This window comes from Bos mutus, chromosome 18, assembly GCF_027580195.1.
Source record: "Bos mutus isolate GX-2022 chromosome 18, NWIPB_WYAK_1.1, whole genome shotgun sequence".
Taxonomy (NCBI): Eukaryota; Metazoa; Chordata; class Mammalia; order Artiodactyla; family Bovidae; genus Bos; species Bos mutus.
In genome coordinates this window covers 4532889-4546954 of record NC_091634.1, presented here as the reverse complement: position 1 = coordinate 4546954, position 14066 = coordinate 4532889, and the positions used below count along the sequence as shown (strand labels likewise).

Genomic DNA, 14066 nt, shown 5'->3' with positions numbered 1-14066 from the left:
AGAGTCAGGTGCCGAGAGCTGGGACGCTGCCCTTCTCCGTTTCCTCTCCCCTGACCCACCTCGCCTCCGTCCTCCCTCCCTTTTCGGTTCCCGGAGCCGGAAGGAGCCGAAGCACTGACGGAAAAAGCCGAAGCTGTCACCCGTGAGTCGGGGGGGGGGTCATCCCGAAGTGGTGGCGGAAGGAGCCGAAGTTCTCCGGGAGGGGAGGAGGGTGCCACTGGAATCTCCGGAAGGAGCCGAAGTTTGGAAACAGCTTGATCTCTGACTGGGTCCGAAGGCGAGCGCTGGAAACCTTCGGAAAGTGCCGAATCCGGGACGGTTAGGACTGTCGGAAGTAGCCGATTCGCTTGGACTGGGCCGGCGGAGAAGAGCGGGGAGAATCAGCGCAGTCAAAGGGACGGTTTGAATTTTCAGAAGAAGCCGGATCCTCAGAGGGGCCTGGGTGCAGAGGAACGCGAGGACCTCCGAAAACATCCGAACGTGGAAGAGCTAATATCCGAAAAGTTACGAAAACTTGGGAGAGTCCGTGAAACCCTCACTTCGGGTGTTTTCGGAAGCAGCCGTAGTCCCCGCTCCAGACGCTTTCCTCTACGGTCCGGAAATAGCCGACGCGTTTCGGAGCCAGACCCTGGGGGGAGGGACACCTTGCGGGCGCGCAGGCGGGGAGGGGCGGAGCCGGGGCGGGGCGGGGCGGGCAGCCAGGCCTTGATTAGGTAGGAGGTGGCGGAGCGCCGGCGGCGGCCGGAAGTAGCCGAAGCTAGCGGCGGAAGTAGCCGAAGCGGCCGGAGCGGGCGCGCGGCAAGGCGAAGCGAAAGCTGCACAGCGCCCTACGCGGCCGCCTCAGTATGTCGGACTTCGACGAGTTCGAGCGGCAGCTCAACGAGAATAAGCAAGGTGAGAGCGCCGGGGGAGAGGGGTAGCGGGCGGGGCGGCTCTTGGCTTCCCTCCGTGTCCCCCGCCATTTTCCCCGTCGCTTCTCCCTCTTCTCAGGGCCGCGCGGCGCACCCCCCCTCCCCCCCGTCCCGCAGCGCGCGCCTCGCTCACGTGACCGCGCGGCGAGCCACGCGCGGCGGGGAGGGGGCGGCGGGCGCCGACCCGGACGCATGCGCACCGCGCTCCGCTCAGCGCCCAGAGTGGTCCGCTTTGGAGGCGGCGCTGGCGCGGCGGGCTCGCCTGGTGTCATCTCATGGATTTATGCGTTTTTTAATTTGGAAAGGAGATTGTATAGATGAGCCCCGCAACTCCTTTTCGCCCGACGCCCTGGCACTTCCGCTTCCGGCTGGTTCTTCGGCCTGGTTCTCCACGCCCCCTTTGTTCCAAAATGGCGGTTGTGGGTCCCCCTTCACGTGGGCGCTGGCAGTGCCGCGTGGGGAGCACCTCTCACCCCGGCCCCTTTGCCCCTCGTCCTGTTCACCGGCCGCCGGGGCCCCGCGGGCCGCTGGGGTCGGGCGCCAGGGTCGGCGCCGGTGGAAGAGGCCGCATTGTCCGTGCTCCGTGCCCCTCACGCACCCCTTCTCGGGGCCCTGGCTCCCCCGGCGGTCGCAGTGCGGAGTGTTTGCCTGTCATCGCTCCCCACGGCCTGCACTATCGCGCCAGCCTCCTAAATCTTAGCGTGGAGCGGACTCTTGGGCACTGAGCGAGGAGAGGGCTCGTTTCACTTGGGGGGGGGGGGTGGGAGGAGCGTCCCCCTCGGGAGACGCCGAATCCAAGCACGGGGCTGTGATTAGTTTGGGGACCCCAAGAACGTTAGCGCTGGAGAGGTGTAGGACAGTTAGCAGGTTTCCTTGCCTTAATCCGGTTTGAGAGTGAACAAACTTAAATTTAGGTCGAGGGAAAGTGGCGGGCTTGAGGTTTACTCTGCTTGTGTCTGGAACGCCGAGTGAGGGGCGCTGGGATTCACCTTTCCGCCCAGCCTGAAGTTGGGAGGGGGAGGTGGCTGGATCAGTAGTCTGTGCCTGGGGAAGCGTACCCACAGATTGTCTGTCACATACATGATGCACTGCTTAACAGCATGGGCTTTGGAGGGGAGCAGACGTGGGTTCTAGTACCTAATTAGTTACTATTTGTGGGCCTGTTTTTTCCTCATGTAGTTAGTAGACTGCCCTTTTTTTTTTTTTTTTTGGTCACTAGAACTTTGGTCAATTAACAGATGATAGTAATAATAGTTAAGTTTACAGCACCCACCACAATGTGTCACGCACACTGCTAAGCTCTTCTGCAGTTTTCCTAAGTGGGTTTTTGTAACAGCTCCGTGAGGCTGAAGTGATTTCCTGCCCTTCGCAGAGGAGGAAACAGCTCAAGAATAAAAGCTTTCCCAGATTTCAGCTGATCAGAGGCAGAGCTGAGATTCAGCGGGGCAATATGCCGACAGTGTGTGGCATGTGGCTTGGCCTCCTTTAAGTGCCGAATAAGTGATACCCTTTCAACGGTGAAATCGTTCGTAGTGTGAGGGCTCACTCGGAGGAAATGTGGAGTCGCGTTTCCAGCAGATGTCCCCAAGCCGTACACCTGGGGGTGCCCACGAGCCTCATTTAAATAAGAGGAGAAAACAGATTTAGAGGTTTGGTTGCTATTGCACGGTTTTGTGCAGGATAGCTGAAACAGCCCCTGAGTCTGCGGGCCTGCAGAGCCGCGTCCTGCCAGGCTGGACAGCCAGAGCTGATGGAGCTGCCCTGGGGCACTGACACCCGCGCTCTGGTCTCTGCCTGGGTGTCCCCTCTGCCCTGGGAGGCCAGGCCCTCAGCCTGGGCATGTCCCTGGGGTTGGCGAGTTGTTCCCATAACGACGTGGCTGTGGCATTTAGAGCATCCATAACTCCCTTCCTGTTCTGATGTGTGCTGGATCATTGGTTTTTTATTTTCCTCTGGGGTGGGGGCAGGGGTTACCCTTGCCTTATGGGGCAGCTTTGCCCACATGCTGCTCTGCCCGAGTCTGTCTTGGCGGTCCTGCCTCCTCCAGGCCTCAGCCCCTGAGACCTGGGTTCCATGTCTGTGTCCACGACACCCCGGCGGGCGCCAGTGCTTCCTGTGTGACCACCTCTCTCTGCCTGTGTGTCTGTTTCTGAGCCTCAGCTGCAGGGAAGGGTCTCTGCCCATCTTAGCAGTGGGGAGCCAGAGGCCCAGAACCGTTGTCGTCCATCCCCTTCCCAGGGCCAGGATGCTCCTCACACTGCCCGTTCCTCCTGTTTCCTCCTGGTGCAAGTCTTGGATATATTTTTCATGTTTAGTCTTTTCATCTTTGAGGAGGCAATTCCACCATCGCTAGTGGTTCCAGCCAGGTCCTAATGGGTCTGCCTGTTTCGTGTTTAGAGGTATTGCCCCCGCCTAGTTGCCCTTGACCTTTCAGGGTTCACATTCAGGCTTCACCTGTATCCAGGCTTTTTGGCCAGGGCAAATCACATGACCTCCCTAAGCCTCAATTTTCTCATCTCTCGTGAGCGATCTCCGCCGCTCCCCCCCTCCCCCCCAAGTGTTTCCCACAGTAACCCTGGGAGTAAAACTAGCAGTGTCTGGTTTTAGACAGCATCTGAATGTTTGCAACGAGGATTTTTTCTTTTCTGGGTGCTTACGTAGCTTGTTTTAGTGTTAAAATTTAAAACTCATTTATAAAAGTTCGCGGGTAGTTGCTTCGGAAGAGCTTGAGAGTTGAAGCAGTACACACGAGGCTTTGACAGCCTCTCCTTATTGCTCCTGCTTCCTTGTAAAATGAGCTGGAGTATGAGGGTTGGTCGAGCATAGTGGAGGAATCAGTGGCCTCTTTGAACCGAGGGACTGGACTACAGACTGCGTGGGGCAGGAGCCACGCGCCTCGGAGGGTGGCGGGCTGCTGGGGAGGTTGAAGGCCTCGGCTGTAGCCCCCTACAGCCCTACAGCCCTGGGGCGGTCTGAATGAAGGGCCCACCCAGCTCCTGCGGGCAGGGTCTCCCAGGAGGGGTTCCGCTTGGTGGGCGGGGCGGGACGGGTGGGTGCCCCCGCCCCCGGGGCTGCCAGGCCCCGCCCAGCCTGAGGCGGGCCTGAGGTGGGGCGTGGGGCCGGCTGGTTGAGGAGGACTCTCCTGAGGGGTCGCCGGGTCCCTTCAGGAAAACATCACTGGGTCTCTTGATTCCCCAGCGTCTAGCCCTGCCCCTCTCAGGGACGACCCTGGGTCAGGCCCCTCAGCCCTGGAGGGGGACCAGGAGCCAGCCTCCTCTGTCTTCTCTGGCCCCCCAGCTCCTCCTGAGCAGACTCAGGTACCTTACGCCCCGGGGCCCTGCCAGGCCCTGTCCCCTCAGGTAACTGCTCCCGCCCGGCCCCCAAGGCCCTCGGGCTCCGCGTGCGTGGACAGGAAGCCTGCCGCCCCGCCCTCTGCGAGCCCTTCCCCGTGGGGGTGGCCTCCCGGGCTGGGGCGCGGCCTCGGGGGCGGGCGGGCTGGGCTGCCCCCGCCCAGCTCACGGCCCTGTCCCCGCAGAGCGCGACAAGGAGAATCGGCACCGCAAGCGCAGCCACAGCCGCTCCCGGAGCCGGGACCGCAAGCGCCGCAGCCGGAGCCGCGACCGCCGCAACCGGGACCAGCGCAGCGCCTCCCGGGACAGGCGGCGCCGCAGGTACCAGGGCGGCGGGGCTGCGTCCGGGCCCTCTCCGCGCGGGGCTGGGGGCTCTGCTGTCGAGTCTGACCGCTTTCTTCTCTCTACGGGGGCTTCCGGGGGCGAGTCTGGGTCCCCCTTTCCCCGTCTGGTCTGGGTTCTCTGTCGGCTGCGCTCTGCCTCCCTGGGGCAGGGCGGCGTCTCTCGGGACAGCTCTCTGCTCTGACGCCTCTTCCCTTCCCAGGCTGCCCCCTGTTCTCTCTGCCCCGAGTGGAAGGGCGGGTGGGTGGCGCCCTGCCTCTCCACCTCAGCCTCTCCAGCTGGAAGGTGGTCTGTCCGGCTCTTCTTCCCTTCCTCGTGGCTGGGGGGCTTGGGGGCGATGCCCTGCCCCAGCCCTGGGGCTCAGTGCCCTCGGGGGGGTGCGGCGTGCGGGGGAGACGAGGGTCCCCAGTCACCCCTCCCCACACCTTTCCCTCCCACCCCCAGCAAACCTTTGACCAGAGGCGCTAAAGAGGAGCACGGTGGATTGATGTGAGCTTCTCTTCTGCCCCTTCCCTCCACGCCCTCCCCCGCCTCCCCCGCGCACCTTGCCCTGTCCTCGTCCGTCTGCCCGAGCACCGGGAAGAGTCCCCTGCCCGGAACGGGCCGGCCCTGATCGCGTCCTCTCTCTCCTTGAGAGCCGAGTCGGGGCTGAGGGGAGCCTGGGGGGTCGCAGGCCCACCTTTGGTCAGACTGAGGTCGCCCCGCCCCGCTCTCCCCTCCCGCCTCCCCCAGTCGCTCCCCCCGCCACGAGAAGAAGAAGAAGGTCCGCAAATACTGGGACGTGCCGCCACCGGGCTTCGAGCACATCACCCCCATGCAGTACAAGGCCATGCAAGGTGGGCTCCATGCCTGGGCTGGGGGCGGCGTGGGCGAGGCCCTCAGCAGACCCAGCTCCGCCTCGTCCTCTGACCCCTCCTGTCCCTCTTGAAGCTGCGGGTCAGATTCCAGCCACCGCCCTCCTCCCCACCATGACCCCCGACGGTCTGGCTGTGACACCGACGCCGGTGCCCGTGGTCGGGAGCCAGATGACCAGACAGGCCCGGCGCCTCTACGTGGGCAACATCCCCTTCGGCATCACTGAGGTACTGCCCTCCCCTGCCCCCGCTGCCCCCCCTTCCTATGCCCGCTGTTCCTCCCTCCCTCCGTTCCCTCCCCCAGCCTGCACGGGTCAGACTCTGCGCCTGCAAGGCCCCCCGGCCCCCTCCCCGACGGACGATGGAGTTGAGCCAGCCAGGGGCCGGGCTGGGTGGCCCTCTCCTCCCTCCTCTTCCCTCTCCCGTCTCCCCTCCCCAGCCTCCTCCAGCTGCCCAGGGATCAAGCACACACATAATGTACCCACGAGTCTGTGGTCCGAGTCCGTGTGGAGAGAGACAGAGAGGGAGACATGCACACGCACACACACGCAGACGCACGCCCCCAGCCTCTCTGACACGCCTCTTGTTCTCTGCCGCCTCCCCGTCCTCTCCCCCACCCCTCCATGGTCGCTGCTCTGATTTTGATCGCCCTGACCTCCCTCCCTTCCCCACCGCTCCTGTCCCCTCCCCTCTCCCTACCCCTTCCCGTGGCGCCCCCGAGAATCCCGAGATCAAAGAGTTGTTTCCATTTCTCTTTAAAGTGAAATATTGTGGGGCTGAGATCCCTCGTAGCAACAAAAAGTTTGCTACCATCGGCGAAGGCAAGTAAGGTCCATTCTGACTTTCTCAACCTGCACTTTGCTGCATTTGATAAACCAGCCCCCGACTCCAGGACCAGATCCCTCCACATCACTCTTCTCTCCCCCCTCCCCGCCCCGCGCCCCTCCCCTCCCCCTCTCTCTGACCCTCCGTGTGTTCTGCCTGTTGATGCTCCACTTCATGCCATTTCTCTCCTGCTGTCGCCACTGGATGTTTCTTCTACACTTTCCGTCTCTGTTTTCTCGCCTCTCCCTCTTGTTTCCCGCTTCTTTCTGACGACCTCCCTTCTTCCCCGGTTGGGGCCCCTGGCTGTCTCCTGTGCTGCCCCCCACCCCCATTTCTTTCATCTTTCTCCTGCGTTTGTCCCCACTACTGATCTCTGCCCCCACCCGGACTCCACTGTCCCCCCCTCCCCCCACCCCTCTGTGTCTCCCTCTCTCACCCTTCCCCTCCTCTCTCCACCTCCCCTCCCCGCCCCTCCCTGTCTCCTCTCTCCTCTGCAGGAGGCCATGATGGATTTCTTCAACGCTCAGATGCGCCTGGGGGGGCTGACACAGGCCCCTGGCAACCCTGTCTTGGCCGTGCAGATTAACCAGGACAAGAACTTTGCCTTCTTAGAGGTGAGCAGGCCTTGTTCCCACCGGGCCCTTCTGCAGCCTGCTCGCCACCCAGCTGCAGTCTTGGCACCCTTGGGTGGGCTCTGCCCGGCCACTCGCCCTGCCCCTCACCACCTCCTTTGCTGTCCTTTCGTTCAGTTCCGCTCAGTGGATGAGACCACCCAGGCCATGGCCTTCGACGGCATCATCTTCCAGGGCCAGTCGCTGAAGATCCGCAGGCCTCACGACTACCAGCCCCTGCCGGGCATGTCGGAGAACCCTTCTGTCTACGTGCCTGGTGAGTGGGCTCTGTGGGGCCTGAGGGGTGCGCAGGCCCAGCCCGGGGCCTCTCAGCCTGTCGGGGGCTAGGGCAGCCCGAGGGTCTTGGGAGAAGTGGGATGCTCTGGGCCTCCAGGTCAGTGCGCGCGTGCTGGATCCCACGTGGATGCCCGTGTGTCCACTGAGCTCCACGGGCCTGATGGGTGGCTGTCCTCTTCTCTCTTGTCTCGGGGCTTCTGCTGACCCCTTGCTTGAAGCTGGTCTCCCCGCTGTGGTAGGGGAGACAGCGAAGCAGACCTGGGTGGCCAGAGTCTGCTCTCTGATGGGCCGGAGAGTCGCTGTGCTTTGCAGCTGCATTGTCTCTGGTGAAGCTCCTCTGTCACTTGGGCCCAAATGTCCACAGATGCTGGCGTTGGGTGCCGTGTCACACTCACGGTGTAAAAGGCCCTTCTGGAAAGCTCTCAGACCAGGCAGGAGTGGCACGTGGCTGCACTGGACCTGCAGGTTGTGCTGAGGGGTGGACCTGTGTTGTGGGCGTCACCACACCCGGGGGTGGAGAACACGGGCTGTGCTGGCTGAGGTTCACACCGAAGGGCGCCTTTTGGAAGCAGTCCTTGTGCTTGTGAAGCCAGGGGCGTGGGGCCCAGCGAGGGCGGCCCTTGGGGACCACCTGGCTCCTCTCTGGTCCCTGCTGAGAGTGTGGGGAGGCCAGCAGTCTCTGGAACTTGGGGGAGGCCCTGATGTGCCGCTGACTTGCCGTGTTTTCCGTGCACATGTGTCTGGGGGGATCAGGCCACAGGCTGTGCTTCCGTGCCTCCTGGTGACCTGAATGCATCCTAACCATCCTGTTGAGGCAGGCTGGCCCGAGCCCGCCATGCCAGGCACCATCCGGGGGTGCCCTGTGGGTGCGGCGCTGTTGTGACTGTCCTGTGGTACAGGGTTAGAGCTGGTGCCTCATCCCTGCACGCAGGCCTGCCTGTCACCCTTCTCTTGTGGGAGCCTGGCTCTCACTGCGGCCGGTCTCCTCTCCTGGGATTTGCCTCCAGCCTCCATGGAGGGGCTGGGGGTCCAGCCACAGTGACCAGGGAGTGTGCTTCCTGGGCTGTGGAGGGGGTAGGAAGCCAGATTGTGCATGTGGGTGAAGCATTCTCAAACCAGAGAAGTTTCTCTGTAACCATGAGTTTTTTTTTTTTAATTGTATTTTTCACTCTGCGGGTCTTTGTTGCTGCTTGAGGGCTGTTTAGTTGTAATGCTTCTCTTTGCAGTGGCTTCTCTTGTTGTGGGGCTCTCGGGCTCTCGGGCTTCAGTAGTTGTGTTGTGTGGGCTTAGTTGCTCCGAGGCAAGTGGGATCTTCCTGGGCCAGGGATCGAACCCTTGTCTCCTGAGTTGGTGGGTGGATTCTTAACTACTGAACCACCAGGCAAATCTTAAACACAGTATTTTGATTTTCTTTTCTACTCCAACGAAGAAGTCGAGTGTATGATCGAAGAGGTGAAAGTGATAGTCGCTCAGTCATGTCTGACTCTTTGCGAACCCGGGGACTGTAGCCCACCAGGCTCCTTTGTCCGTGGGATTCTCCAGGCAAGAACACTGGAGTGAGTTGCTATTCACTTTTGCAGAGGATACTTGTGACCCAGGGATCAAATCTGGGTCTCCCACATTGCAAGCAGATTCTTGACCACTGAGCCACCTGGGAAGTCCCAGGGAGACGCATTTGATAAAATTCAACAGATGCTTTTGGTTGGAGAAGCAAACAGTTCAGGACCCTGGATGGAAGGGGCACGGCCTGAGGCTGTGCACCTGTGTGGTCCGGAGGCCTCTGCAGGCCAGGCCAGTGCCTGGGCAGCAAGGGCTCCTGCCGAGGAGGTGGTGATGCCGCGGGGACTGGGGAGGCTTCAGAGCCCATGTGTGAGGCCAGAGCTGGGGCCAGCGTGGGAGAGCACCCACGCCGGCCCAGAGCCTCAGTCTGCATTGTGTGATCTGGCGAGGGCCCTCCTGGCAGCCTCGCGTGACCATCATGGGGTGGTGGTGGCCGGGACGTGGCCTGCCGTCCCCTGTGCTGGGCTGCCTGGAGTTCGGCAGCCTGTCGTTCTCATCCGCCCCCCTTCCCCCATGAAGAGCCTCACTCTGGGTGGAGTGCTAGTCCTCTGGGCCACCTGGCACTGGGTCGCAGAGGTGGGCCAGGCCAGGTGGCTGGCTGCAGTGGGCCCTGAACACAGTCAGGAGCTGGCCACGGTGTGGGCCCCAGGAGATGGAGGACAGCACTGCAGAGCCTGGTGGGCTGGGGGGGTCGAGGCCGGGGTCGGGGGGAGGGGGAGGGGGAGGGTGCTCAGCAAGGGGTGTGGCCAGTTGGGTGCCTGGTGGTCCTGAGGCCTGCTCCGCTGAGGGGCCCCCACTGGACGTAGCTCAGTGCTGAGGGGGTGGGTACAGCCCAGCCTCACGTACAGGCCTGAGATCCCATGGGGCCTGGCCCAGAGGCACAGGGGGCAGGCCTGGGGAGGCGGGGCCCCTGGGGAGCCCTGGTTAGGGGATGGGGGCGGGAAATCTGAGCTGGGGCCAGAGGGTGAGGGGAGGCCGTGGCTTGTGACCCTCCCTGGGGGCTGAGAGCTCCTCCAGCTTGGGGTGAGCGTGGTTGCTGACCTGGCCGTGTGCAGCTGTGCCCGCTGGTGTCAGGCGCCGTGAGGAGGGGGCTGGCGGCCAGGCGGGCCCCCCTGGAGACAAACCCCAGGTCCCCGTGATGACCGTGCCAGGAATTGCAACCTGTCTGCTCTACCCCTCCCTCCCCGCCAGGAGTTGTGTCCACCGTGGTCCCAGACTCTGCGCACAAGCTGTTCATCGGGGGCTTACCCAACTACCTGAACGACGACCAGGTAGGCCCCTGCCCACCCCGAAAGCTGACGGCGCCCTGGCCCGCCCCCTGGCCCCCACCCCCCACCCCCCGCCCCCCGGCCTGCCCTGAAACCTGACGGTGCCCCGGCCCGCGCAGGTGAAAGAGCTGCTGACGTCGTTTGGGCCGCTCAAGGCCTTCAACCTGGTCAAGGACAGCGCCACTGGGCTCTCCAAGGGCTACGCCTTCTGTGAGTACGTGGACATCAACGTCACAGACCAGGTGAGCCCGGCCCCAGCACACCCGGCCCCGCTGTGGTCTCCCTCAGGGTGGGGCGCGGGGCTCGCAGCTCTCCCCCTTTTGCCGTGCCCTGTCTGCCGCTCAGCCCGCTCTGACCCCGACCACCTCTCCCTGCCCCGGCCCCTCCCCCGCCTCACCACAGGCCATCGCGGGGCTGAACGGGATGCAGCTGGGAGATAAGAAGCTGCTGGTCCAGAGGGCGAGTGTGGGCGCCAAGAATGCCACGCTGGTGAGCCCCCTGGCACGTCATCTTCCATTGGCTCGGGGCGGGGAGGGGCACGGGTCCCCCCACGCCAGGGGTGGGCACCCCGTGACTCCCGCCTCCACCCCTCCACAGAGCACCATCAACCAGACCCCCGTGACCTTGCAAGTGCCCGGCCTGATGAGCTCGCAGGTGCAGATGGGCGGGCACCCGACGGAGGTGCTGTGCCTGATGAACATGGTGCTGCCCGAGGAGCTGCTGGATGATGAGGAGTATGAGGAGATCGTGGAGGATGTGCGTGATGAGTGCGGCAAGTACGGGCTCGTCAAGTCCATCGAGATCCCGCGGCCCGTGGACGGCGTGGAGGTGCCCGGCTGCGGGAAGGTGCGTGCCCGCGCATACACACCACGTGCGCCCCCCCCCCCCCCAACGCCACACACACACATGCTGCTCTGACCCTGGCAGTGTGTGAGGCAGCGATGCAATGCTGTGGCCGAGCACTTGTCTCTGCAGTGAAGCAGCTTTCCTGCAAAGCCTGCTCCTGTGTGCCGCTGTGCATGTGGTCGGCTCTCCTGGGGGTGGGGGGCACAGTTGCAGCCCCCGTCCCCAGGCCAGCTCCTCTGCTGCGCTCACCTGGCCTCCCCCAGCTCTTCCTCCCGGTTCGCTTCCTGGTTTCCAGGCTCTGATTCTCAGCCCGCCGAGGTGTGCTGGCCCTGCCACCATTCCAGTCTCAGCACCTCGCTGCACCCTGGGGAGTGTGTGCGCCTCATGACCCCCCAGCCACTCACCTGTGTGTCCGCAGGACACTGTTAGACCTGAGGGGGGCTGGGGGTAGGGCAGGGCCCCCCGGTTTAGCAGAAAGGTTGGCAGGTGGTGAGGCCCACAGAGGGTCCCAGGCAGGCGGCACTGAGGGCGTGGGATTAGCCGGAGCGGGCGCGGGAGACCTCAGTGAGGTCTTCGAGTGGAGGTGGGGGTGGGCGTGCAGCCCTGCGGAGCTGGGAGTTCCCAGGGTCAGGGTGACAGCAGGGTGGTCTTTGGGGCTCTGCAGATGAACCATCTGTTGTTGTCTGGCAGGAGGACGGGGAGAAGGCGTGTCAGCGCCTGGACCCTGTATCTGCTCCATGTGTGTTGGGGACAGGGGTCATCATGTGGTCAGACTTGGGGTGACGGGGCAGAACGGAAGCTGAGAAGGGAGATGAGTGGGTCAGAGGCGAAGGAGCAATGCTGGGGCCTGGGGTCCTAGTGAGGTGCTGTGGGCATGGGGGCAGGACGGACTTGCTTTCTGAGTGTGGGGTCTGGGGTCGCTAGATGTACTGGTAGAGGGGCGGCCCACCCGGGAGGGGCCTCCACGAGGTGTTGGTGGGGAAATGGATACAAAGACCTTGCCTGTGGGTCTCTGGGATTCGCCTGTGAGATTTGTGTCCAGACTGTTATCATTCTTTTCAAACATATGTAGAAGTAGAGAAACCATCAGGGTGATGGTGACTGTATGGAATAATACTTGAGTTGGGTCAGAGCGCCCCATTGGCCAGTGTCAGGATGCTGGGGTGCTTGCTGTCAGTCTTAATTTCCGCCTCAGCTTCCCATCTCCTCCTCTGTGTTTCTTTGCTGAAACAGTGTGTCTTGTGTCACTCAAGCACTTGCTCTCCATCTGAGCCACTGCTGTCTTGGGTCTGGGGGTCTGTGCTGCCACCTGGGCCCCATCCTGCCTCCACACGCCACCATACCTGGCGTGATGGTGAAGAGCACCTTGGGGTGCTCCAGTGCTCCCTGGGGACACATCCACCTTGGCTGAGAACTACTATAAACAGAGGACTAAAACATTTTTATTTTAAAAAACCCACATGATACCGTTCGTACACTAGCAAAATTACCCTTCGTATCTGTCTACCCAGGCATGTTTGAGTTCCCTTTCTGTTTCAAAGATGTCTTTTTACAGTTGGTTTGATCAAAATAAGAACCCTGCAGGTTGGTTTCAGACTTTTCTTTTTTTGGTAAGCCGTTTTTGCTTGTCAAAGCATTAGGGTGTATTTTCTAGGATTCTCTGTTTCCCCTTATTCTGAATTAGGCTGGTTATGTCCACCCCTCCCTCCACTTCTGTCAGCTGCTGGTTCAAGCAAGATGATGATCTTGAGTAGATCAAGGTTCAAGTTTTTTCTTTGGAATTAGCCTGGGTGTGAATACTAATTGCTGAGGCTTCCTTATTTCATCCCTTGTTTCAGGAAGACACCATGGCCGCTGGGGAGCACCCAGGGGTGCCTGGTGCAGGTAGACTGCTCTCCTTGAGCCTGCCTGGTGCCCTGCCTTTTGGGCTCTTGACTCGAGCTTGCCTCCGCTCTCCATGCCCCTGTGTTCTGTGTTTCTTTGATCCTGGGGCGCTGGAGGGTGTTGGGTAAATGTCCCCGCACCTGCAGTGAGGCCGCTGTCCAGCCCTCTTCCTCCCGTGGAGTTCTGGGTTTGAGTGGGTGCTGCTCGTTGCTGAGAGGGAGCTAAGAGGCCTGGGTCTTCACAAGCCTCGTCTTGTTCCTACAGATCTTCGTGGAGTTTACCTCTGTGTTTGACTGCCAGAAAGCCATGCAGGGCCTGACGGGTCGCAAGTTCGCCAACAGAGTGGTTGTCACAAAATACTGTGACCCCGACTCTTACCACCGCCGGGACTTCTGGTAGAGGCGGCGGGGGAGGGCAGGGGCGGAGCTGGCTGGGGGCTTCTCCCCCTTCTGCTCCCCCCGTTTTCCCCCTCTGAAGACGATGGGCAGAGGAGTGACAGCCGAATGACAGCCGGCAGCAACTGGAATGGCAGCAATTAAGGGTGGGGGTGGGCTGGGGTTGGGGCGGGGCGGGGACTGGGGAAGTACGCACACAGACCCACACAGACACACGCACCCACAGACACAGAGGGAAGGGCGGGGAGGGGGTGACAGCAGGGCGGGGTCGGACCCCCACAGCCCCTCCCTGAAGCAGTCTTCTCCCGGATACCCCCTTTCTCTTACCCTTCCCCACCGTAGAAACATAGCGTGTTTATATTTTATGGCCAAACTCTTTTGAATCCTGTTGTCCGGCCCGGTACCCTCCCCTCCCTCTCAGGACCACAGCTCCCGTCCTCCTGGCCTCTGGTCCTCACCCCGGTGTCCTGGTTCTTAGGTAGTCGATTCTCTCTAGTCTCCCGGACTTGCCCCCCACCCCGTGGCCCCTGTCCCTCCCCTCCTCTCTGTGGCAGTTTCATATTTGCTAAGACGAATTTGCTCATTAAACATTTTGTTGTATTTTACTTTATGCAGCTGTTAAGTGTCCCGTGTGTGTGAACCCTTCGCTCTCCAGGTCTTAGGGGTTCCCTGGGCCCCAGGCTGAGGCCTGGCTCTGGGAGGCCCAGCTGTCAACCCCGGCGTGGGTGCCCCTGGCGTGGGTGCCCCTGCCCTGTGGCGCAGCGGAGGTGACAACTCGCCTGCGTGGCCTGCCGCGCTGGGACGGGCCGGGGCGTGGCCCTGGGGAGTAGAGGACAGTTAACTGACCCAGCAGACAGCGGGGAGGGGGGTGGGGGGGCAGCCGGCTGGCCTGGTGGGCCCAAGAGCTCAGGTCGCACAAGGCA

The 14066-nt window shown here is 62.2% G+C and overlaps 1 protein-coding gene across 2 annotated transcripts; it reads left to right on the top strand.

The window, feature by feature from the left end:
• Positions 1-659: 659 nt before the first annotated feature.
• Positions 660-13753, top strand: U2AF2 (U2 small nuclear RNA auxiliary factor 2). Of its 2 annotated transcripts, none has more exons than XM_070387145.1 (12): positions 660-894; positions 4447-4582; positions 5048-5092; positions 5336-5439; positions 5534-5685; positions 6780-6896; positions 7032-7170; positions 9942-10021; positions 10138-10260; positions 10421-10507; positions 10616-10864; positions 13013-13753. In XM_070387145.1, exons 1-12 carry the CDS (start codon positions 846-848, stop codon positions 13145-13147), a joined length of 1416 nt encoding a protein of 471 aa, XP_070243246.1. In that variant the 5' UTR covers positions 660-845; the 3' UTR covers positions 13148-13753. The 2 variants fall into 2 exon arrangements, with proteins under 2 accessions (XP_070243246.1, XP_070243245.1); XM_070387144.1 differs by having other exon boundaries at positions 10421-10519.
• Positions 13754-14066: the final 313 nt, after the last annotated feature.

Excerpts from the sequence above, each read along its gene's own strand:
- U2AF2 (XM_070387144.1), top strand. The coding sequence starts at position 846 with ATGTCGGACTTCGACGAGTTCGAGCGGCAGCTCAACGAGAATAAGCAA. Across the intron at positions 895-4,446 it reads GCTCAACGAGAATAAGCAAG|AGCGCGACAAGGAGAATCGG; the intron begins GTGAGAGCGCCG and ends CTGTCCCCGCAG. Across the intron at positions 10,865-13,012 it reads AGGTGCCCGGCTGCGGGAAG|ATCTTCGTGGAGTTTACCTC; the intron begins GTGCGTGCCCGC and ends TTGTTCCTACAG.